This window comes from Euprymna scolopes, chromosome 27, assembly GCF_053919585.1.
Source record: "Euprymna scolopes isolate OS-2025 chromosome 27, ASM5391958v1, whole genome shotgun sequence".
Lineage (NCBI taxonomy): Eukaryota > Metazoa > Mollusca > Cephalopoda > Sepiida > Sepiolidae > Euprymna > Euprymna scolopes.
Window position 1 is genome coordinate 115,306,836 of NC_136508.1, and position 24,036 is coordinate 115,330,871.

A 24,036-nucleotide genomic window follows, 5' to 3' on the forward strand; every position below is an offset into this window, starting at 1 on the left:
ACAATTCCAAAAAACTTTGAGAAGAGAATGCGAGAAATTGGAATCAGAGGAATGGCTGGAAAGATACAACGAATAACTATAATGAAAACAGCTGAAATATCAAGAAAAACCCTGGAATGCAGAGACTAATACATAAGCCACATGCACGGGTAAGACGAGCTACTGCAGAGACAAAACACGAAACGTTACATGGAACCAAGAACATTGAAGCTGCATCTCTATAAGTTCTCCATCCCGATTCTCTAATCACCGCCCCTCCCCCCAAAGAATGAAGCCAAATAGTCGAGAAGGCTCAAGGAGGGTGGAAAGACTGAGGAGAGACCTTCTGGGCAAATGCCAAGAGAGTCTTATTGCCACTCAAACTCCAGTAGAGGCCAAGGGCCGCTGTTAGCGAGAAATCGATGGTAAGCGGATGTTGCGATAATGCAAATTCATTTGCAAATGTTATCAAAAGAGATGGAGAGTACTGGAAATCTGGGAAGACTTGCTGTCACTCAGTTTCCAGGAAACACCACAGGTTGTTCTCACGGAGAAATCCTTTATGATCTGTGTGAGTTCTTTGTGGGCCATTAACAATAATCTCCTTGCTTAGGTGACTCAATGACACCTGGGAGTGCTAATATACAACAATGGCCACCTAGTATCAATTATTTTAGACAAAAGGGTCGAACCTCTTATGAAGAACCAGGTTTTAGAACCAAAGTGTATTTTCTAGGGTTTCTATGAGAGCAATTCTATTTTTAAACAACATAGAAATTTTTGTTTTATTTTTGGATATTAACCTTATTTCGGGGAAGGAAGGGAGGTCTTTTGATGCGATTAGAATCTCTTTCCAGTGTCGAAATTGCCAAAATCAATTTCTTTGAGACTGGCAGCAGGAAATAGATAAACCGATTCCAGGGGTGAAAAGCTCTTTAGACAAAAACAGCTGTCAAACGGAAAATGGGGGATGCAAGAATAAAACCACTTTCTAAACGCATGTAGACGTCGACCCCCGCTGGCATGGATTGGCGGCAGCACAAATGTTGCGACGAAATAATAGAAAAAAGAGAAACAAATTCAGTTTTCATTCGATTCTTTGGTTTTTTTTGTTTTTTTTTTAAATGGAGGAAATATGATTAGAGGAAGTTTTATCTTTTTAGAGGATTACAGCAAGAGAAACACTAGAAAAAAAAAGAGCAACAGGAGTAATGGAATGATGCAAATAATTAAGAAAGATGAAAGAGAGAAGAAGTCAAGGGAGAGAAATGAGAGACAAAAAGAAGAGGAGAGACTGGAGAGTGTAAAAATTAAGAAGGAAAGCGGATAATGGGAGGGAGGGTGAAGTAGGAATAAAGGGATGGGAAGAGAGACCTTGTTAATCTTTTTTTCGTTGTTTTTTATTGGGAGTCACCACTTATCAAGGCCGATGGTAGGCAGCCCATCTAGTGATGGCGCCACAATAAAAAAATACCCTTGATAGCCTTGGTGAAGCATCAAGTATTCAGCTACCAACAAGATTTGAATTACACTACAAACTCGTGTAGTGAGTTCAATCTCGGCTATGGCTGCATTGGACTGGGTCAAGGCCCGAAGGCCACTCAAGGATAAGGGTTAATGAATGTATGGCAGTAATGTAGTAATCGTTAATAGTGTAAACTGGGTAGAATTTGATTTATGAGTATGGTTCAACAAAAACTTGTTTACATTGGATTTGAAGTCTACCATGTTGTATATAACTAGGAAGTAGGCCAGTGGAACAGTGTTCCAGAGGCGGGCAGTTCTTTTTTTTTTTATTTTTTGCTCAACACACACCTACAAACACCCGGGCAACGCCAGCACCCAGGCTAGTATTATTTAGATTCTTCGGACTGCTGTTCTCATCTTGTGTGTTATTTTCATACCGTTTCAATTGATGTAACCTCCAACGTGTATCTTGTCAAACTCTGTTTGCAAGGACCAGTGGTGCAATTGATAGTGTACTTAATAAAATTCAGTTGTAACAGTTATACTCTTCTGGAGGTTGAAGGTTCAATCCTCAGTGTGGGCAACATTCAAAATACAATTGCAAATTACTTAGGACTTCTACCCAGTCAAGGCTGATGCAACAAGAACATGCTACCGCCATGGATTAAATAAAGGGTTCCGTCTGAAATTCTGTGCAGATTCCCAAGTTGGATAAGATACACCTGAAGAAGGTCGGAAGTTAAATCGACCGAAACGTTGTGATAACAACACTCAAGATGGGAACAGTAGTCCGAAGATTCTAAATATGAATGACAAACCTGCGGCTAAATATTTTCCTCATCTCTTCCAAAGCAAATGTCTGGAAAAATATTAGAATACTCTGGATTTTTTTTTTTACTTAGGAATCACCACCTATCAAGGTCCAAAGGCCACTCAAGGATAAGGGCCAATGAATGTAAGGTGGTAGTGTGGTAATCGTTAATGTGTAAATTGGGTAGAATTCAATTATGGGGCAGGCTCAACAAGAATTTGTTTACATTGGATTTGAAGGCTACCATGTTGTATTTCTTATAACTTTCATTTATGTCAGAGATATGAAAAAGCAACACTGAAGATACGCCCCCCCCTCTCCACTTCTATCCAAAGCAGAAACAAATTATGCCCCTACACATCCTGCCAGCTCCGTCCCCGAAAAATAAAAGCTTAGCAACATTGTCATGTTCAGCCGTTCCAGTTGTTGAATTTCGTCAGTGAGTGAATTGCTTCGCGTGATTAGACAAGATCATCTTGGAGAAAACGAAATCTACTCGTCGGCGAGGAAAAATAAGAATTTAAGGAGAGAATCTATCGACTCGAAAGGAGTCTGAGAAAGTACTTCATTTGGTGATGAGAGCACAAACGCATTTGCCAAAGTTAGAGGAGTTGGATCGCAGCTCTTCTTCACCGTCTGCATTTAAAAGCTGGGAATTGAAAATATTACATTAATCGAAAAAAAAAAAAAAAAGTATGTGTGTGTTGGGGGGGGGTTGCATACATCATAAATGCATGTGCGTATGAGAGAGAGGAGAATGGCTATATTAGATGGAAACAGATCTCAAAGATGGATGGCTGTTGAAAAAAAAGTGATGAAGTAATATATATATGATTTTTGTGTGTGTATATATTTATATATATATATATATATATATAAATAAAACAAAGTCAGTTAGATTTTTGACTTTAGACCTAAATAGCATTGCATTTGAAAAATCGATACTTGATTTTGTCTAATCAGTCAATTCCTATATTTTGAAGTCTGTTTTTCATTAACAAATTTAATCTATTTCAATTATTTCATACTATAACCAATAAAAATAACAGTTTTACTACAAATTTAATCTATTTCAATCATTTCAATCATTTCATAACCAATAAAAATAACAGTTTTACTACATCAGATATAGTTTTTATTTAAAATATAATTTGTAATTTTAAAATATATTTGTAGTCAGCTAATATATATATATATATATATATATATAAGCCCCCCCCCCTCTTTGGGTTGAGCACTGTCAAAAATAATCTCACTCGCTACTTAATTGGCTGAAAAATGCAAAGCTCATGGTTTGTTTACAAATAAGCAGTTTGAGCACTGTACAAGTGGCGGACGAATGTTTGTTTAAATAGACATTCGGACGGGTTATTTGCGGGCATTGCTTCCGTAGTCAAGTGGTAGAACTGCCGACTGTCAACATGACGGTTATAGGTTCGATCCTTGGCTTGAGAGGGGTGCTAGTCTAGCGGCACTGATGAGTTCTGATACAACGAAACAGGACTGTATGTCGATGACTATATATATATATATATATATATATATATATATATATATATATATATATATATATATAATATAAAGCTGTGTGTGTGTGTGTGTGTGTGTGGTCACGAATAGGCTCCTATATGGTTGACTATTTTAAAAAACTGATTCCATATAATAATAGAAGATGTATCGAGACACAGGAATGGTTATGTTTGATCTGGCAGAACGGTGGTTCATTAAAATTGTGGGGTCTGCGTTCGCACCTGGTCCGCAAAGTATGGAAATAAAACATTTAAAAATTAAAAAGAAAACGTTTACAAGTGTTTTTGATATAGATGTACATAAGAATACTTTGATAAGTATGTTTTAACTTAAGTAGGGATGGTATAATAAAATTGTGGGGTCTGCGTTCGCGCCTGGCCTCCATAGAATGGAAATAGGCACAAACTTTAATAAAGACTTTTCGTATCTATCTGCATAAGTATACTTTGATAATTATGTTTCAGTTTGAAGAAATATGTTATAATAAAATTATAGGGTGTTCGTTCGCACCTGACCTCCATAAAATGGAAATATGTCACAAAGTTTAACAAGGTTTTTTAATATAGATCCACAGAATATTGTGATAAGTGTTTCAGTGTGAACAGGTATGGTATAATAAATTATGGGGTTTATCTATTTTATTTTTACTTTCATCATATTTTGCTTTGGTTTTGATACCCCCAAATTCAACCCAAAATTACAACCCTTCCTTTTCATAAACTATCATACTTTCATAAATCAGAGTCCATTTTCTTTAGGCTGTTTTTGAACCCAGTCAACAACGGGTACTTTTGCTATTATATACATTATATATATATATATATATATATATATATATATATATATATATATATATAGATGTTTTTATTTGTTTTTGTTAGCGATACTCTTTGAACGAATTCAATTATTTATACAAAAGTGCATTTTTACCTAAATGCGAGTTGGGAATAATTTTCCCTTTGACAAATTTGGTACTCCCTAAATGGGGAGTGGCATATATATATTATTTTTAAAATATAATCATCCACTGACACATATATATATATATATATATATAGTCATCCACATACAGTACTGTTTCGCTGTATCACAGCTCATCAGTGCAGCCAGTTTACCAACTACCTCAAGCCAGGATTGAAACTCGACTGTCTAGGCGACAGTCAGTGCTTCTCATCATTACACTATTTGGCTGTTGCTGAGATGGGTTTGCAAAATTACAATGTTTAATTATTATTATAATTTTTTTTTAATACCTACATTAAATAAGACACCAGCGTTTTATTCTTTTGGGAATTATCTGTGCAGAGAGTAACTATTACATCTAGTCGAGTGATTAAAATCCAGCCACGAAGCCATCCCTGATTCCATTAGCAATGAAATACTTCTCTGTTGGCATCAACCACAGCAAGAACTTAGTTAAAATTAACATTTATGAATCGTAAATATCATTCAAGTAGTTCTAGAGTGATCAAATGATTTTAACATCACGATCTATGCACGTGGGCTAAGTGACAAACTTTTTCCATTTCAACATACAGTGCTCAATGGTAAGAACCCAGTTCTTGAAGGGGCAGACCCACACAGACATGAAATAAACGAAATTATGAGATAATCATTTACACATGCTCCAAGAATTCAACATAAACAAACTTGTGTACGATCTTTTCTGAGACGATATTAATTTTTATTGATATCTAATCTCGTCATCAGCACAGGAAATTATTGTTGTTTGTTTGTTGTATGACATTCATCCTAGGCAGGTTGAACCGGCTTCCTCCAAAGGGACTATCAAATTCATAGGCGGTCACCAGTCGTCTGTACGGGAATTGACACCAACTTTAAAATTAGTGAATAGTATCATGACCAATTCGATGAGATTTAATATGAATAAAAGCTAATGTCTCAAAAACAATTGTACACAATTTTTTTTATGTTGAATTTTTGAAGAATTTGTAAATGATCAGCTTGTAAATTCGTTTATATATATATATATATATATACACATGACTACTTCATTTAATCACAAGTTAATATACTAAAGTATAAATTTATGTGTAAACTTTTACTTCAACAGTACTCAATACGTAGGTAGAGCTAGGTACTGAGTTATAAAATATATATGGCAATTAAGCTACACAGAATAGTCCTTGTTTCATCCACACCAGGATTCATCAAGCTGATATTTCATTTTTTTGTGGGTACAAAATTTTATTATAGCTATTAAAAAAGGAAGACTGAGTTTTTTTTATATCCATGGTAAAAAGAATGACGGAGGGAAAACATTTAATGAAGATTTAAAAAAAAAAAAAATTAAATAAGGAGGTAGAGTCAGCTGACCGGGTTTCGCCCTCACTTTTCAAAGCTGAATCGAGTTTTTTTTTTTTTTTTTTTTTGTATAGGGAACTGAATTCAGATGGGAGAACGGTTAAAATAAAATCCAACTATCGAGGGAAAAAATGTGGAAACGACCAAAATAAATCTATTGATATGATAATTATACAATGGAGAGGGAACGCCTTAGAGACTTCTTGCATCCAGACCCAAAAGACAATCTCTTTGCTTACAGAGAGAAGGTCTGCTTAAATGGACGTGAACAATCTCCAAGACCTTCAGATGAAATAACGAATGAGCATGTTTTGGAATAGAAAATGAGTCGCTGCTGAAATCCATTGCACATTACGGGTTTTTAAGCAAATGATCCGTTATCGAAGAACCATACATATTATTCAAAACATCCGTTAGTCGGTCGATTCCATTCCTGATTGCGCTGGGTACATGTTGTTGGACACAACCATCTATAATATAAATCTCACCTGTCTGTTTAAATGTATGTATGTATGTACGTTTGTATATCTGCCTTAAACTTTCGACAGAGGCGACAAATTTTCACAAGATCGGTATTGTTTTAAAGCTTGACCCTTCGGATGGCAAATATCGAAAAATTGGCGAAAACATTCATTCTTTCACCCTAAACTTGACACTTTTCTACAAGGATCGATGCTTTTTTCACCAATATTTTTTAAAGTCATCTCCTCTTTTCGATTGACTAGTCTCAATTTAAACCTTTGCTACTTCCGGTTTTGCGATGGACGCAACGGCAAAGATGTCACTTTTTTTTCACATTCTTTTTTTCCTTTGTAGTACGGGTTCGAGCCTGCGTGCCTACAACAACTTTTTTTTTTTTTTTTTGCTCAACACACACTTCCAAACACCTGGGCAATGCCGGGCTCACAGGCTAGTCTAACCTAAGGGCTGTTCTGCCAACGTAGTTGGCACTGCAACTACATGAATAAAAATTGTGTGTGTATATACACAGCCAAGTTCGAAATTATTACGACTCCTATGGAAAAATTATCACTGATTTCAGTCTTCCTAAAATGCTTTGTTCTTTGGCGGGTTTCATACAGATGTTTAACAATATGGCTTTGAATAAATGAAACTTTTGAAAGAATGAGGAAAGTACAATCAATAGCCGTTTTATGCCAATTTTAAAATCAGTTGTGTTCCTAATTATTCAGAACATTTTTATTTTACGTATTATTTGATTTTTTTGATTTTTTGTGACTATAGCTATTATTCTAAGTGTTGTAGCATCCTCACATATTTACTACAAATACAGGGATCCTATTATTTTTCAAGAAAATTCATCATTTTATTCAATTTTGTGGAAAAAGTGTTGAACAAAAAGGTCTCTCTAAAATTTGATAATGAAGAAGGTAAAAAAAATGTCTTATGACCTCAAAAACAGGATTGTCAATTCCCATAAGGAAAGGCTGGAGTATAAATCCATTTCTAAGCAGTATGACGTTCCTGTTTCAACAATACAATATCTACACATGAGAGATAGGAAAAGAAAGTTTGAATTGGTTGATGGAATATCAAACATCTGCGGTTTATTTAATGGCGAATAAAGTTGTGAATATATAATTCTATATGTCGAATATTATTTATATTCCTAGAATAAATTACTTCTTGAAAAACGTAACTCTGAAAATATCCACACCAAAGCTGGCAAAAGATTCTGACATGAAGACACTTGCACCAATTTTAATTTGTTTGCAATAAAGTTGTCAAATATAATTTTATCATTTTATCAGCAATTATATTTCTAGAGTGCACTTCCCCTAGATGACCAGAGCGCACTGCCCCTAGATGACCAGAGCGCACTGCCCCTAGATGACCAGAGTCAACTGCCCCTAGATGACCAGAGTCAACTGCCCCCAGATGACCAGAGTGCACTGCCCCCAGATGACCAGAGCGCACTGCCCCCAGATGACCAGAGCGCACTGCCCCCAGATGACCACAGCGCACTGCCCCTAGATGACCACAGCGCACTGCCCCTAGATGATCACAGCGTGCTGCCCCGAAATAACCACAGCGCACTACTCTCAAAATATGTTGCTCTTAAAGCAAAATTTCACAGTGAAAGTGGGAACATTATTCCTAGGATGGAATTCTTCTGCGAGAGGGAGGCATTGCTTTCAAAGAACACACTTTCAAGAAAAATATTACTTTATTGAAAACATTACTTATTGGCATTCATAATTTTCTTTGTTCTATATATGATTGCTAGTCTATATATGATTGACACTCATCGCCTTCTAGTATCAATCTGGGGAGAAAAAACTGAAAACTGAGGTTTTGATTTTTGAAGAATTCGACTAAATCAAAGGTCAAAGTGGAAGTGTGGCTCAGCCACCAGGAATCCGTTCTAAGGCATCGCGAGACGTTATCCATGGCCTGCACTACAAGAATAACAATCACAAAACAAATTTACACACGGCTTTGTGAATCGAAAGTGAAGGAAAACTCTTAATTTACCAACAGACAAAAGAGAAGAGTTGTTTTGGGGAAAGAGACGGGGAGGGTGGGAAGAAATGAAGACAAGAACTGAAGGACGAGCGAAGATGATTACACTTGGACTCACGATTCGGAAAACAAATAAAATTATTTTAAATTTAATTACAAATTTAAAATGAGTTTCGTCTTTTAACGTTTTCGCAAAGAAACCTGTAGCAAATTTTACAATCATTTGGATAATACATTTTTTGTTGCCTTTGAGAAACTTACCTATTGACATAGACTTCTCGTTTAATCAATGATTTGATAAAAGAGATAGGGAGGGAGACAGAAAGTGAAAGAGAGGAAGAGAGAGAGAGAGAGAGAGAGAGAGAGAGAGAGAGAGAGAGAGAAAGAGCAATAGTGAGTGAACAGGGAAGGAAAGAGATATAGAAAGAGAATGGGAAGTGAGAGATGGAAGGCAAAAGGAGGAAGAGTGAGAGATGGAAAGCAAAAGGGGGGAAGAGTGAGAGATGGAAAGCAAAAGGGAGGAAGAGTGAGAGATGGAAAGCAAAAGGGGGAAGAGTGAGAGATGGAAGGCAACAGGGGGAAGAGTGAGAGATGGAAGGCAAAAGGGGGAAGAGTGAGAGATGGAAGGCAAAAGGGGGAAGAGTGAGAGATGGAAGGCAAAAGGGGGGAAGAGTGAGAGATGGAAAGCAAAAGGGGGGAAGAGTGAGAGATGGAAAGCAAAAGGGGGGAAGAGTGAGAGATGGAAAGCAAAAGGGGGGAAGAGTGAGAGATGGAAAGCAAAAGGGGGGAAGAGTGAGAGATGGAAAGCAAAAGGGGGGAAGAGTGAGAGATGGAAAGCAAAAGGGGGGAAGAGTGAGAGATGGAAAGCAAAAGGGGGGAAGAGTGAGAGATGGAAAGCAAAAGGGGGGAAGAGTGAGAGATGGAAAGCAAAAGGGGGGAAGAGTGAGAGATGGAAAGCAAAAGGGGGGAAGAGTGAGAGATGGAAAGCAAAAGGGGGGAAGAGTGAGAGATGGAAAGCAAAAGGGGGGAAGAGTGAGAGATGGAAAGCAAAAGGGGGGAAGAGTGAGAGATGGAAAGCAAAAGGGGGGAAGAGTGAGAGATGGAAAGCAAAAGGGAGGAAGAGTGAGAGATGGAAAGCAAAAGGGAGGAAGAGTGAGAGATGGAAAGCAAAAGGGAGGAAGAGTGAGAGATGGAAAGCAAAAGGGGGGAAGAGTGAGAGATGGAAAGCAAAAGGGGGGAAGAGTGAGAGATGGAAAGCAAAAGGGGGGAAGAGTGAGAGATGGAAAGCAAAAGGGGGGAAGAGTGAGAGATGGAAAGCAAAAGGGGGGAAGAGTGAGAGATGGAAAGCAAAAGGGGGGAAGAGTGAGAGATGGAAAGCAAAAGGGGGGAAGAGTGAGAGATGGAAAGCAAAAGGGGGGAAGAGTGAGAGATGGAAAGCAAAAGGGGGGAAGAGTGAGAGATGGAAAGCAAAAGGGGGGAAGAGTGAGAGATGGAAAGCAAAAGGGGGGAAGAGTGAGAGATGGAAAGCAAAAGGGGGGAAGAGTGAGAGATGGAAAGCAAAAGGGGGGAAGAGTGAGAGATGGAAAGCAAAAGGGGGGAAGAGTGAGAGATGGAAAGCAAAAGGGGGGAAGAGTGAGAGATGGAAAGCAAAAGGGAGGAAGAGTGAGAGATGGAAAGCAAAAGGGAGGAAGAGTGAGAGATGGAAAGCAAAAGGGGGGAAGAGTGAGAGATGGAAAGCAAAAGGGGGGAAGAGTGAGAGATGGAAAGCAAAAGGGGGGAAGAGTGAGAGATGGAAAGCAAAAGGGGGGAAGAGTGAGAGATGGAAAGCAAAAGGGGGGAAGAGTGAGAGATGGAAAGCAAAAGGGGGGAAGAGTGAGAGATGGAAAGCAAAAGGGGGGAAGAGTGAGAGATGGAAAGCAAAAGGGGGGAAGAGTGAGAGATGGAAAGCAAAAGGGGGGAAGAGTGAGAGATGGAAAGCAAAAGGGGGGAAGAGTGAGAGATGGAAAGCAAAAGGGGGGAAGAGTGAGAGATGGAAAGCAAAAGGGGGGAAGAGTGAGAGATGGAAAGCAAAAGGGGGGAAGAGTGAGAGATGGAAAGCAAAAGGGGGGAAGAGTGAGAGATGGAAAGCAAAAGGGGGGAAGAGTGAGAGATGGAAAGCAAAAGGGGGGAAGAGTGAGAGATGGAAAGCAAAAGGGGGGAAGAGTGAGAGATGGAAAGCAAAAGGGGGGAAGAGTGAGAGATGGAAAGCAAAAGGGGGGAAGAGTGAGAGATGGAAAGCAAAAGGGGGGAAGAGTGAGAGATGGAAAGCAAAAGGGGGGAAGAGTGAGAGATGGAAAGCAAAAGGGGGGAAGAGTGAGAGATGGAAAGCAAAAGGGAGGAAGAGTGAGAGATGGAAAGCAAAAGGGAGGAAGAGTGAGAGATGGAAAGCAAAAGGGAGGAAGAGTGAGAGATGGAAAGCAAAAGGGGGGAAGAGTGAGAGATGGAAAGCAAAAGGGGGGAAGAGTGAGAGATGGAAAGCAAAAGGGGGGAAGAGTGAGAGATGGAAAGCAAAAGGGGGGAAGAGTGAGAGATGGAAAGCAAAAGGGGGGAAGAGTGAGAGATGGAAAGCAAAAGGGGGGAAGAGTGAGAGATGGAAAGCAAAAGGGGGGAAGAGTGAGAGATGGAAAGCAAAAGGGGGGAAGAGTGAGAGATGGAAAGCAAAAGGTGGGAAGAGAGAGAGAGATGGAAAGCAAAAGGGAGGAAGAGAGAGAGAGATAGAAAGCGAAAGGGAGGAAGAGAGAGAGAAAGGGAAAGGGGGAAAGAGAGAGAGGTAGGAAGCTAAATGGAGGAAGGGAGAAAGAGAAAGCTAAAGGGAAAAAGAGAGACAGAGATAAAAAGGGAGAAATAGAGAAAGATAGAATTTGAAAGAGAGGAAGACAAGTACGTATATAGAAAGAGCAAAGGATAGGTACCTATATATATATATATATATATATATATAAAAAAACACACATTCATTTATATACTCATATATATATATATATATATATATATATATATATATATGCATGCATTTATGTGTGTGTATATATATCTATATATGTGTGTGTGTGTGTATACATTTCCCTACCAAATTACTCTGTCAATTTTCGGTCTAAAGACTCAAGATTTGACATAAGGGGTAATGAGATTTAAGAAAATCTTTTTAATCAGTTTTTGGACAGAAATTTGGCCGTCAAGGGGTCAAAGTTCAACGATTTGACCGTTGAAAACTCTACCAAACTCCTCTGCCAATTTTGGGTATAAACACTTGAAATTTTAGATGTAGGATACTTGGTTATGGATCAAACTTAATATTATTTGATTTGAGCACCAAAATATAAATGGTGTGGGGTCAAAATTTTTAAAAAATTGACCTTTGCAATTTACCAAATTACTCAGACAATTTCTGCTTTAAGCATTTGAAATTTTACATAAAGGGTATTCAGAGATAGGGCAAGCTTTTTAATCGGTTTGGGTCGAAAATTGAAGCTACCAATATATAAAGGTATGTATGTATGTAGACAGAGACAGACAATGCCAATTAAAGGGTGGCCCCCACACTCCCCAAAGCCCGCAAACTGGGGCCTCACCATCGGATATAGTTTAAGATCATATCCAGGATCCCCAGCAGATCTTAATTATTTGGACTACTATATATAGGGCAAAAGTGAGAAAAAGGTTAATGAGCAGCCTTATGACATAAAATAATCCCTAAAAGTCTCCATATCTATATAAAGAAAACAGTAGGTGTGTGTGTGTGTGTGTGTGTGTGTGTGTGTGTGTGTGTGTGTGTAAATATTTAACAGATAAACTCTGAAACTACTGGTCACATAGCACTAAAATTAACAGGAACTAGTAACCATACACCAAGGATGGTTTATAGTGAGTAAAATCTTTGTTTGGATGGATAACACATACAGCAGTCAGCAAGTTGAAATGCAAAATGTTCATTTCAACTTGCTGACATATTTGTATTAATTTGTGCGTTAAACAAATCATAGCTAAAAGTGGTTTGATTTGAAAACTTTCTTATTTGTCTGCCGTTTTTAAATTCTTTTTCATGAATCCAGTTGCTCCTATAATTATTGGAATTACAGGGATCTTCCTAAGACTCCAGTGTCTTTTTATTACATCTTCACCCCAAACAACGCACATTGCCAATTTGATGTAGGGGGGCTACTATCATGGGGTACTATGTAGGGAGTTGGGCAGCAAGATGTTGGCTCACGTAACGTTTCACTTTAACTTCCGCATGTCAGTGCAGTTGGGGAAGCAGGGACCTGGAAGGGAATTCCAAAGTCTAGCAGTTCTGGGAAAGGAACTACTGGAGTAGAAAGCTCTCTTACATCTAGGGATCTCTACTGTGAAGGGGTGGGATTTAGCTGCTTGCTGGGCTTGTCGAGGGTATTTACGTTGAGAGGGTACAAGTGCTTGCAGTTCGTCGGAGCATTCACCGTTAAAATACTTGTAGAACAGGCAGAGGGATGCAATATTTTGTCAATGGGACAGAGGCTGAAGCTTAGATGCCAGTTCAGGACCTATCAGGTTGGCGACTCTCTTTTGAACCTTGTCTAGGAGCGAGAGACTAGTAGCCTTTTCATGTCATACATAAACCCCTGGTATTTCATTATCTTTTCCTTCTGTTTAATCTGGCATCATTGGGGACACTAACTTGAAAGGTTACTTCTTCCTTCTTGTCCCATATCAATATGTAAGGTTTTATTTTTTTTTTTATTACATTTTCACCTCAAACAAGGCAAATTGCCACTTTGGTGTAGGGGGCTACTATCAGGGGCAACAACTACTGGGGTACTATGTAGGGATTTGGGCAGCAAGATGTCGGTTCACGTTACACTTGAACTTCTGCATGTCAGTACTGTTGGGGAAGCAGGGACCTGAAATGGAATTCCAGAGTCTAGCGGTTCTGGGGAAGAAACTATTGGAGTAAAAAGATCTTTTACATCTAGGGATCTCTACAGTGTGGTGGTGGGATTTAGCAGCCTGTCGGGTTTGTTGAGGGTGCTCACGTCGTGGGGGCACAAGTGATTGCAGTTCGTCAGAGCATTCACCACTAAAATACTTGTAGAAAAGGCAGAGGGATGCAACATTTCGTCGATGGGACAGAGGCTGAAGCTTAGATGCCAGTTCAGGGCCTATCAGATTTGCGACTCTCTTTTGAACCTTGTCAAGGAGCGAGAGACTAGTAGCAGATGCACCAGCCCAGATGTGACAGCAATACTCCATACATGGGCGAATGGTGGCCTTATAGAGGTACAGGATACTTTCGGGTGTTAGTAGTTTTCTAGCACGGTAGAGAGAGCCCACCTTTTTTGCAGCGGCCCTGGCAATGCCTTCAATGTAATTGTTCCAACTCATGTTTCCTGTGAACATTAGGCCAAGGAGTTTGAAAGATGTACTCTCAGATAAAGAGTCGTTGGCCATTGCTATTGGTGGTAGAGAGGGTTTCTTGTAATTATTGAATGAAACTAGTTTAGTCTTGGCAGCATTGACACCGACCATCCACTTTTGTCCATTTTCTAGGTACATGGCTGTAGGAATTGCATAGTCATAGTGGATGAGGTATAAAAACTTAAGAAACATTCTAGATACATTGATAGCATTACAATAGTCGTCATCTTTGAAGATTTATGAGGTCGTTTGCAAAAGAACACCATTGCAGAAATTTAGATAGACACATTAATTTATTTTTTATGATCACATGACCCCTTTGATTTCCTAGCTGCCCAGACTACCGAATATGAAGTTGAGAAAAGAGTCAATAAGCATTTTCGATAATATTAAAGAATCTCTGAAAATCTCTAAAGTTCGAGTCATGTCCAATATGAAGATGGACCACCTGAGCTTAACATAAGAGATTACTGAAGCAGAATAAGACTTCAATGAATTAAATTACAAAACAATATATTCTTATCTCCAAAATCTCTTCTAAGTGATATTTTTTTCTAAAACTATTTTTTATTCTTTTCAAGTCTGTTACGCACCCTGAATAAGCTGCTGGATTAACTGACATCATTTTTTTTTTTTCTACTTTTTAATCTTTTTCACCTAAAACAAAGCATATTGTCACTTTGAATGTAAAGCGCGACTATTTGAAATCGTGTCCAACAAGAGACTGTGGGGAGTTGAGCAGCAAGATGTCTGTTCAAACTTCTACAGATTAGTACAGTAAGAGAAGCAGAAAACAGGGAGGGAATTCCAAAGTCTAGCAATCGGAACTAAGAAAAAAATAGCGACAGCTAAGAGAGAATTTACGGAAACCACTAAAAAGCGCATCGAAGCACAAAAACTGGGAACTCGAGACTTCTGGAAAATCTACAACAGTGTAGTAAATAATGGGCAATCAACAATTCCCCCACTAACCAACAATCACGAGGTTGTCTCCTCAGCAACCGACAAGGCTAACATGCTTGCTAGTCGGTTTGCCTCAAACTCCACACTGGACCCTTCGAACCACCCCCTACCTGACTTTCCTATGCGGACAGACGCCACACTAGACGATCTGAAAACCACCCCTGCTCAGGTGCATGCTATCATAAAAAACCTTGACACCTCAAAAGCATGTGGACCCGATCTTATCCCAGCTGTGCTATTAAAAAAGTGCTCAGCCGAAGTAGCTCCAGTTCTCTCCAAACTCTACAACAAATGTCTTAATGAAGCTTGCTTTCCGGGCTGTTGGAAAACTGCTTCTGTTGTACCAGTATTCAAGAATTCTGGCGAAAGGACAGACCCATCAAATTATCGCCCCATTAGCCTCCTCCCACTTTTTGCCAAAATATTTGAGACCATAATTAACCATGCTCTAGTCCATCATCTTACAGATGCTAAACTACTGACTGACAAACAATATGGATTTAGACGAGCCCGTTCCACAGCAGACATCCTCACTGTGATCTCTGAACGTATATACCATTCACTGGACAAAGCGGGGGAAGGCAGAGCGGTAGCTCTAGATATATCTAAGGCTTTTGACAGGGTATGGCATGAGGGTCTCCTCAGTAAAATCAGATCATACGGTATCACTGGTAGAATACTTAACATAATTAAATCCTTCTTAGATAAGAGAAAAATCCAGGTAGTCCTCGACGGTCGCACATCTAAACAATATGATATAAATGCGGGGGTGCCCCAGGGTTCTATCCTTGGACCTCTATTGTTCCTGATATTCATAAATGACCTCCCCGACAACATTGCCTCTGAGATGGGTATATATGCTGATGACACTACACTCTATGGCAGACACGACAGGAAGACGAATGAACACATTTCTAAAGAAATGGCAGAAAAACTAGAGGAAGACCTCCAATCTGTAGTGGAATGGGGACAAAAGTGGTTGGTCGCATTCAATGCTGCCAAGACTAAACTAGTTTCATTCAATAATTACAAGAAACCCTCTCTACCACCCATAGCAATGGCCAACGACTCTTTATCTGAGAGTACATTTTTCAAACTCCTTGGCCTAACGTTCACGGGAAACATGAGTTGGAACAATTACATTGAAGGCATTGCCAGGGCCGCTGCAAGAAAGGTAGGCTCTCTCTACCGTGCTAGAAAACTACTAACACTCGAAAGTATCCTGTACCTCTATAAGGCCACCATTCGCCCATGTATGGAGTATTGCTGCCACATCTGGGCTGGTGCATCTGCTACTAGTCTCTCGCTCCTTGACAAGGTTCAAAAGAGAGTCGCAAACCTGATAGGCCCTGAACTGGCATCTAAGCTTCAGCCTCTGTCCCATCGACGAAATGTTGCATCCCTCTGCCTTTTCTACAAGTATTTTAGTGGTGAATGCTCTGACGAACTGCAATCACTTGTGCCCCCACGACGCGAGCACCCTCGACAAACCCGACAGGCTACTAGATCCCACCCCCACACTGTAGAGGTCCCTAAATGTAAAAGATCTTTTTACTCCAATAGTTTCTTCCCCAGAACCGCAAGACTCTGGAATTCCATTCCAGGTCCCTGCTTCCCCAACAGTACTGACGTGCAGAAGTTCAAGTGTAACGTGAACCGACACCTTGCTGCCCAAATCCCTACATAGTACCCCAGTAGTTGTTGCCCCTGATAGTAGCCCCCTACACCAAAGTGGCAATTTGCCTTGTTTGGGGTGAAAATGTAATAAAAAAAAAAAAAAAAAAAAAAAAAAAAAGAAGCTATTAGAGTAGAAGGTTTTCTGGTATTTAAGGACCTCAACAGTGAAGAGGTGGAATTTTGCTTCTTGTCGAACTAGTCGGGTGTATGTACATCATGAGGACACAAGTGCTAAGAGTTCATCAGAGCACATTCCACTAAAGTACTTGTAAAACAGGCACAGGGATGCAATTTTGTGGCGATGGGACAGAAGTTGGAGGTTGGCAGACTCTTTTTTGGAACATGTCTGAGAATGAAAGATTCACCAGCCCAAATATGGCAACAATACTCCCTACATGGATGAATTGTGGCTTTGTAAAAATATAGGATGCTCTCATGTGTGAATAATTTTCTAACACAGTAGAGGGAGTCCATTTTTGCAACAGCCTTGGCAATGTCCTCAATGTTGCCTGTGAATGATGAGCTAAGGAGTTTGAAAGGCGGATTCTCAGGGTGTTTGTCATAACAATCGTTAGTTGAGAAGGTCTTTTTGTAGTTGTTAAAGGAAAGAAGCTTAGTCTTAGTAGCATTAAATGTTACCAACCATTTAGGGCCTCATTCCCTTAGGCTAAAGGTCATTTTCTAAGGTTTTTGCCATTGCTTTGGATGTATAATCATTTTTTCCCTTCATGCCTATTACAGAGCGTGGTTATCAGCAAATGTACCATCTGATACACACTTTTATCACGGAAGTCCTGTATGAATATCAAGAATAATAAAGGTATAGGAGGAGACAGAGAAAGGGAGACGGGAGGAGACACGCAGAGAAAGGGAGACGGGAGGAGACACGCAGAGAAAGGGAGACGGGAGGAGACACGCAGAGAAAGGGAGACGGGAGGAGACACGCAGAGAAAGGGAGACGGGGGGAGACACGCAGAGAAAGGGAGACGGGAGGAGACACGCAGAGAAAGGGAGACGGGAGGAGACACGCAGAGAAAGGGAGACGGGAGGAGACACGCAGAGAAAGGGAGACGGGAGGAGACACGCAGAGAAAGGGAGACGGGAGGAGACACGCAGAGAAAGGGAGGAGACACGCAGAGAAAGGGAGGAGACACGCAGAGAAAGGGAGACGGGAGGAGACACACAGAGAAAGGGAGACGGGAGGAGACACGCAGAGAAAGGGAGACGGGAGGAGACACGCAGAGAAAGGGAGACGGGAGGAGACACACAGAGAAAGGGAGACGGGAGAAGACACGCAGAGAAAGGGAGGAGACACGCAGAGAAAGGGAGGAGACACGCAGAGAAAGGGAGACGGGAGGAGACACGCAGAGAAAGGGAGACGGGAGGAGACACGCAGAGAAAGGGAGACGGGAGGAGACACGCAAAGAAAGGGAGACGGGAGGAGACAGAGAAAGGGAGACGAGAGGAGACATAGACGAAGGGAGAAAGAGAGAAATTGAAATGAGAAACAGAGAGAAAGGAAGACGGGAGTCAGAGAAAAAGGAAGAGATCGACCCTGGGGGCACACTTACATTAATATATAGGGTTAGGACAACAGCATATTCTTTTTATCGTTTTGACTCCTGAGTGTGTATTTGTTTATATCTTATATACTTATATATACAGAGTGGTGTGGTTGATTAACTGCGTCGGATATATATTGAGAGTCAGGACAATGAGAAGAATATTCTGTTGTTATAGGCCTATTAATATCATACCCTTTAGATATACGGTCATCAAAAATACCCTGGATTTTTCTTATCTGTAGGAGAAATCTGATTCATCCAGAAATAGGATTTAATCTTCATGACAGACTTTGTCAAAGGCTTTGGATATATCAAAGGCTACAGCTCTAGCTTCCCCAGCCTTATCCAGTGCATGGTACATATGTGTTCAGGGATGATTACAAAGCAATATACTTATTCTTATCTTCAAAAGTTCTTCTAAATAAAATATCTTGGGTTTGTATTACTGTACACATAGATTCGAAAAAGTTGTCAAAAAACAAATATATAACAAATAAATGTTATCAAAGGCAAGATAAGTTACTTTTCTACCAAACTGGATATATTTTTTGTGTTTTTATTCAATGTAACATGTTTATTCAGCTCGAAAAACATGCAGTGTTTACCGATGCATTGGAAAATTCAAAATGGCGCCCAACTCTCTCTCGGAGAGGGTAAGCTTGGGAAAAGGTATTATAAAGAATAAACTAGACAAAATACGGTTAGAAACTCCCTCAATATATGTTACCGTGACATAAGTTGACATATATTCGGTTGTTTTTTAATAGTATTTTGTCTAGTTTATTATTTATAACATCTTTTCCCACACTTACCGTGTTAAAGAGACAGTCGGGCGCCATTTTGAATTTTCCAATACATCGGTAAACACTGCATGTTTTTCGAGCTTATCTTGCCTTTGATAACATTTATTTGTTATATATTTGTTTTTTGACAACTTTTTCGAATCTATGTGTACAGTAATACAAACCCAATATCTTTTCCTAAAAGTAATTCTTTTTTTATTCTTTTCAAATATGGTATACATCCTGCATCAGCTGCTGGATTAGCTTACATCATTAAAAAAAAAAATCATCATTGCATTACTATAGCTATTAGATAAACAATTACATTTGTTTTCAATAAATAATATTCAAATAATTTTAAGAAATAAATAGGTTAATATTTACTTATTCAAAATATAATTGTGAATCAAATGATTAAAATAGAACGGTGATGAATATTAACAATATAAGATAATTCTTGTTTTGTAGGTCATTAAAAACGTCTCCATTTTATTAATCTTCCCGGTCAAAATAATAGTAAAAATTGGGTAGAATTTGATTATCTAAGGGGATGATTCAACAAGAACTTGTTTACACTGGACTTGAAGACCACCATGTTGTAGTTGCTGGAAAGCAAGTCCGCAGTAGAGAGTTCCACACGTGAGCAGTTCTAAGAAAGAAACTTTGTTCATGGAATTTGTATGTAGATTTAGTCACAGCCAGAGAGTGATGGAAATTGTTGACAGTAGTTGTAGCTAGCCAAGTGTTTGTTGTGAATGTTTTGCAGGGCGGGACAATGGATTGAAGCTCAGTCGGTGCAAATAACGGTAGAACAGAGACTAGCAATGTCTCTTCTCTGAGAAAGAGGTTGCAAGGAGGAGTTAGCTACGTGGGTTTCATTGCCTGATGAAGGCTAACAATTTGAAACGTCTGAAGTATGTGATTATTTGACACGAGATCGGAGTTTAGTAAGTAATTAATAGTGGCAAAAATCATTTGGAAAATTTCACATGACGAGAGGCGTCAGACAGATGCTAATGTTAAACCTTGCTGTAAACAGCGTGGCGTGGGCAGGAGAGAAACAACCGACTGGGTCAGGCAAGAGGGCGGTCACTAAGATGACCACACCTTTCCAGTCAGAGGTGGGAAGCAGAATAATCGATAAGTACAAACGATGATATAGATAATAAAGATATTTGAAATCATTATCATCATCGATTTCACATCAGTTTCACATGCTGGCAGGTGTTGGACAGGAAATGGAGAAGGAAAAAAAAAAACAGAAAAAATACAAAAGTTGCTTGTCTGAAAGTTAATAAGATTAATCTTGGATAATCCATTTGTTCTAAAACGGTTGACGATTAGGATTGATTTATCTGATTGAATAAAGGTTGGGAGTGGAGAGGAAGAAAAACAATAAAAGACTAAAGACTAATATAGAGGAAGATAGAGGGTGAAAAAAGAGAGAGAGCGAAAAAGGGGAGATAGAAAGAGGGAAAGTGGAGAGGGGAAAGGGAGAGAGAGAAAAAGAAAGGGGTGGGGAAAGAAAAGGAGGGAAGAGAAAAAGAGGAAGGAAGAGGAAAAGAGGATGGGGTGGAATGTAATAAAATTTGAGGGGGTCGAAAGTAAAAAAAAGGCGAAGGTAAGAAAAAAAGAGGGGGTAGAAAAAAAAGAAGAGGGATGGAAAAAAATGAGAGATAGTAAAAGACAGGACACAATGAGAGAGAAAGGGAGACGGGAGGAGAAACAGAGAAAGGGAGACGGGAGGAGAAACAGAGAAAGAGAGACGGGAGGAGAAACAGAGAATGGGAGACGGGAGAAGACACAGAGAATGGGAGACGGGAGAAGACACAGAGAATGGGAGACGGGAGAAGACACAGAGAATGGGAGACGAGAGGAGACACAGAGAAAGACAGAAATTGAAATGAGAGACAGAGCGAAGGGAAGACGGGAGACAGAGGGAAGGGAAGACGGGAGACGGAGGGAAGGGAGGACGGGAGACGGAGGGAAGGGAGGACGGGAGACGGAGGGGAGAGGACAGAGGGAAGGGAGGACGGGAGACGGAGAGAAGGGAAGACGGGAGACCGAGAGAAGGGAAGACGGGAGACCGAGAGAAGGGAAGACGGGAGACGGAGAGAAGGGAAGACGGGAGACCGAGAGAAGGGAAGACGGGAGACGGAGAGAAGGGAAGACGGGAGACGGAGAGAAGGGAAGACGGGAGACGGAGAGAAGGGAAGACGGGAGACGGAGAGAAGGGAAGACGGGAGACGGAGAGAAGGGAAGACGGGAGACGGAGAGAAGGGAAGACGGGAGACGGAGAGAAGGGAAGACGGGAGACGGAGCGAAGGGAAGACGGGAGACGGAGCGAAGGGAAGACGGGAGACGGAGGGAAGGGAAGACGGGAGACGGAGGGAAGGGAAGACGGGAGACGGAGGGAAGGGAAGACGGGAGACGGAGGGAAGGGAAGACGGGAGACGGAGGGAAGGGAAGACGGGAGACGGAGGGAAGGGAAGACGGGAGACGGAGGGAAGGGAAGACGGGAGACGGAGGGAAGGGAAGACGGGAGACGGAGGGAAGGGAGGACGGAAGACGGAGGGAAGGGAAGACGGGAGACGGAGGGAAGGGAAGACGGGAGACGGAGGGAAGGGAGGACGGGAGACGGAGGGAAGGGAGGACGGGAGACGGAGGGAAGGGAGGACGGGAGACGGAGGGAAGGGAGGACGGGAGACGGAGGGAAGAGAGGACGGAGGGAAGGGAGGACGGGAGACGGAGAGAAGGGAAGACGGGAGACCGAGAGAAGGGAAGACGGGAGACGGAGAGAAGGGAAGACGGGAGACGGAGAGAAGGGAAGACGGGAGACGGAGAGAAGGGAAGACGGGAGACGGAGAGAAGGGAAGACGGGAGACGGAGAGAAGGGAAGACGGGAGACGGAGAGAAGGGAAGACGGGAGACGGAGAGAAGGGAAGACGGGAGACGGAGAGAAGGGAAGACGGGAGACGGAGCGAAGGGAAGACGGGAGACGGAGCGAAGGGAAGACGGGAGACGGAGGGAAGGGAAGACGGGAGACGGAGGGAAGGGAAGACGGGAGACGGAGGGAAGGGAAGACGGGAGACGGAGGGAAGGGAAGACGGGAGACGGAGGGAAGGGAAGACGGGAGACGGAGGGAAGGGAAGACGGGAGACGGAGGGAAGGGAAGACGGGAGACGGAGGGAAGGGAAGACGGGAGACGGAGGGAAGGGAGGACGGAAGACGGAGGGAAGGGAAGACGGGAGACGGAGGGAAGGGAAGACGGGAGACGGAGGGAAGAGAGGACGGGAGACGGAGGGAAGGGAGGACGGGAGACGGAGGGAAGGGAGGACGGGAGACGGAGGGAAGGGAGGACGGGAGACGGAGGGAAGAGAGGACGGAGGGAAGGGAGGACGGGAGACGGAGAGAAGGGGAGACGGGAGACGGAGAGAAGGGGAGACGGGAGACGGAGAGAAGGGAAGACGGGAGACGGAGAGAAGGGGAGACGGGAGACGGAGAGAAGGGGAGACGGGAGACGGAGAGAAGGGGAGACGGGAGACGGAGAGACGGGAGACGGAGAGAAGGGGAGACGGAGAGAAGGGGAGACGGGAGACGGAGAGAAGGGGAGACGGAGAGAAGGGGAGACGGAGAGAAGGGGAGACGGGAGACGGAGAGAAGGAGAGACGGGATACGGAGAGAACGGGAGACGGAGAGAAGGGGAGACGGGATACGGAGAGAAGGGGAGACGGGATACGGAGAGAAGGGGAGACGGGATACGGAGAGAAGGGGAGACGGGATACGGAGAGAAGGGGAGACGGGAGACGGAGAGAAGGGGAGATGGGAGACGGAGAGAAGGGGAGACGGTGAGAACGGAAAACGGGAGACGGAGCGAAGGGAAGGTAAGACGGGGCAACTGGAAGACGAGAGACGGAGCGAAGGGAAGACGGTGAGAAAGGAAGATGGGAGATGGTGAGAAAGGAAGATGGAGAGAAGGTAAGACGAGAGATGGAGCGAAGGGGAGATGGGAGACGGAGCGAAGGGGAGATGGGAGACGGAGCGAAGGGGAGATGGGAGACGGAGCGAAGGGGAGATGGGAGACGGAGCGAAGGGGAGATGGGAGACGGAGCGAAGGGGAGATGGGAGACGGAGCGAAGGGGAGATGGGAGACGGAGCGAAGGGGAGATGGGAGACGGAGCGAAGGGGAGATGGGAGACGGAGAGAAAGGAAGATGGGAGACGGAGAGAAAGGAAGATGGGAGACGGAGAGAAGATGGGAGACGGAGAGAAAGGAAGATGGGAGACGGAGAGAAAGGAAGATGGGAGACGGAGAGAAAGGAAGATGGGAGACGGAGAGAAAGGAAGATGGGAGACGGAGAGAAAGGAAGATGGGAGACGGAGAGAAAGGAAGATGGGAGACGGAGAGAAAGGAAGATGGGAGACGGAGAGAAAGGAAGATGGGAAACGGAGAGAAAGGAAGATGGGAGACGGAGAGAAGGGAAGATGGGAGACGGAGAGAAGGGAAGATGGGAGACGGAGAGAAGGGAAGACGAGAGACGGAGCGAAGGGAAGACGGGAGACGGAGAGAAAGGAAGACGGGAGACGGAGAGAAAGGAAGATGGGAGACGGAGAGAAAGGAAGATGGGAGACGGAGAGAAAGGAAGATGGGAGACGGAGAGAAAGGAAGATGGGAGACGGAGAGAAAGGAAGATGGGAGACGGAGAGGACGGGAGACGGAGAGGACGGGAGACGGAGAGAAAGGAAGACGGGTGATGGAGAGAAAGGTAGATTGGAGACAGAGAGCAAGAGGAGAGGGAAACAGAGCGAGAAAGGAAAGATGGATTTAGTGGAAAGAGATAGTGTGTGGATGTGTAGCAATGAAATGGGATTGATAGAGAGGGGGAATAAAGAGAGAGCCAATGGAATGCAGCTGAATCAAATCCTTTCTAATTGGCCTTTTTCAGATTCAAATCAAAATTAATCTTCAAGCTCAAATTTATTTGTCTTTCTAATTAAATGTCATACAACATTTTTTAAATCTT

General features: G+C 42.1%; 1 protein-coding gene and 1 long non-coding RNA gene across 2 annotated transcripts in view; both read right to left on the minus strand.

The window, feature by feature from the left end:
• Positions 1-24,036, minus strand: part of LOC145248786 (uncharacterized) — a gene marked incomplete at its 5' end in the record, with an annotated part of 199,585 nt that overhangs the window by 122,976 nt on the left and 52,573 nt on the right. The gene's annotated exons all lie outside the window — the stretch shown is intronic.
• Positions 8,479-23,130, minus strand: LOC145248630 (uncharacterized; the record flags this gene model as incomplete). Its single annotated transcript, XM_080110307.1, has 3 exons — positions 8,479-8,532; positions 22,359-22,557; positions 22,691-23,130. Coding segments are annotated over 3 exons (693 nt in total), but the record flags the coding sequence as incomplete, so codon positions are not given.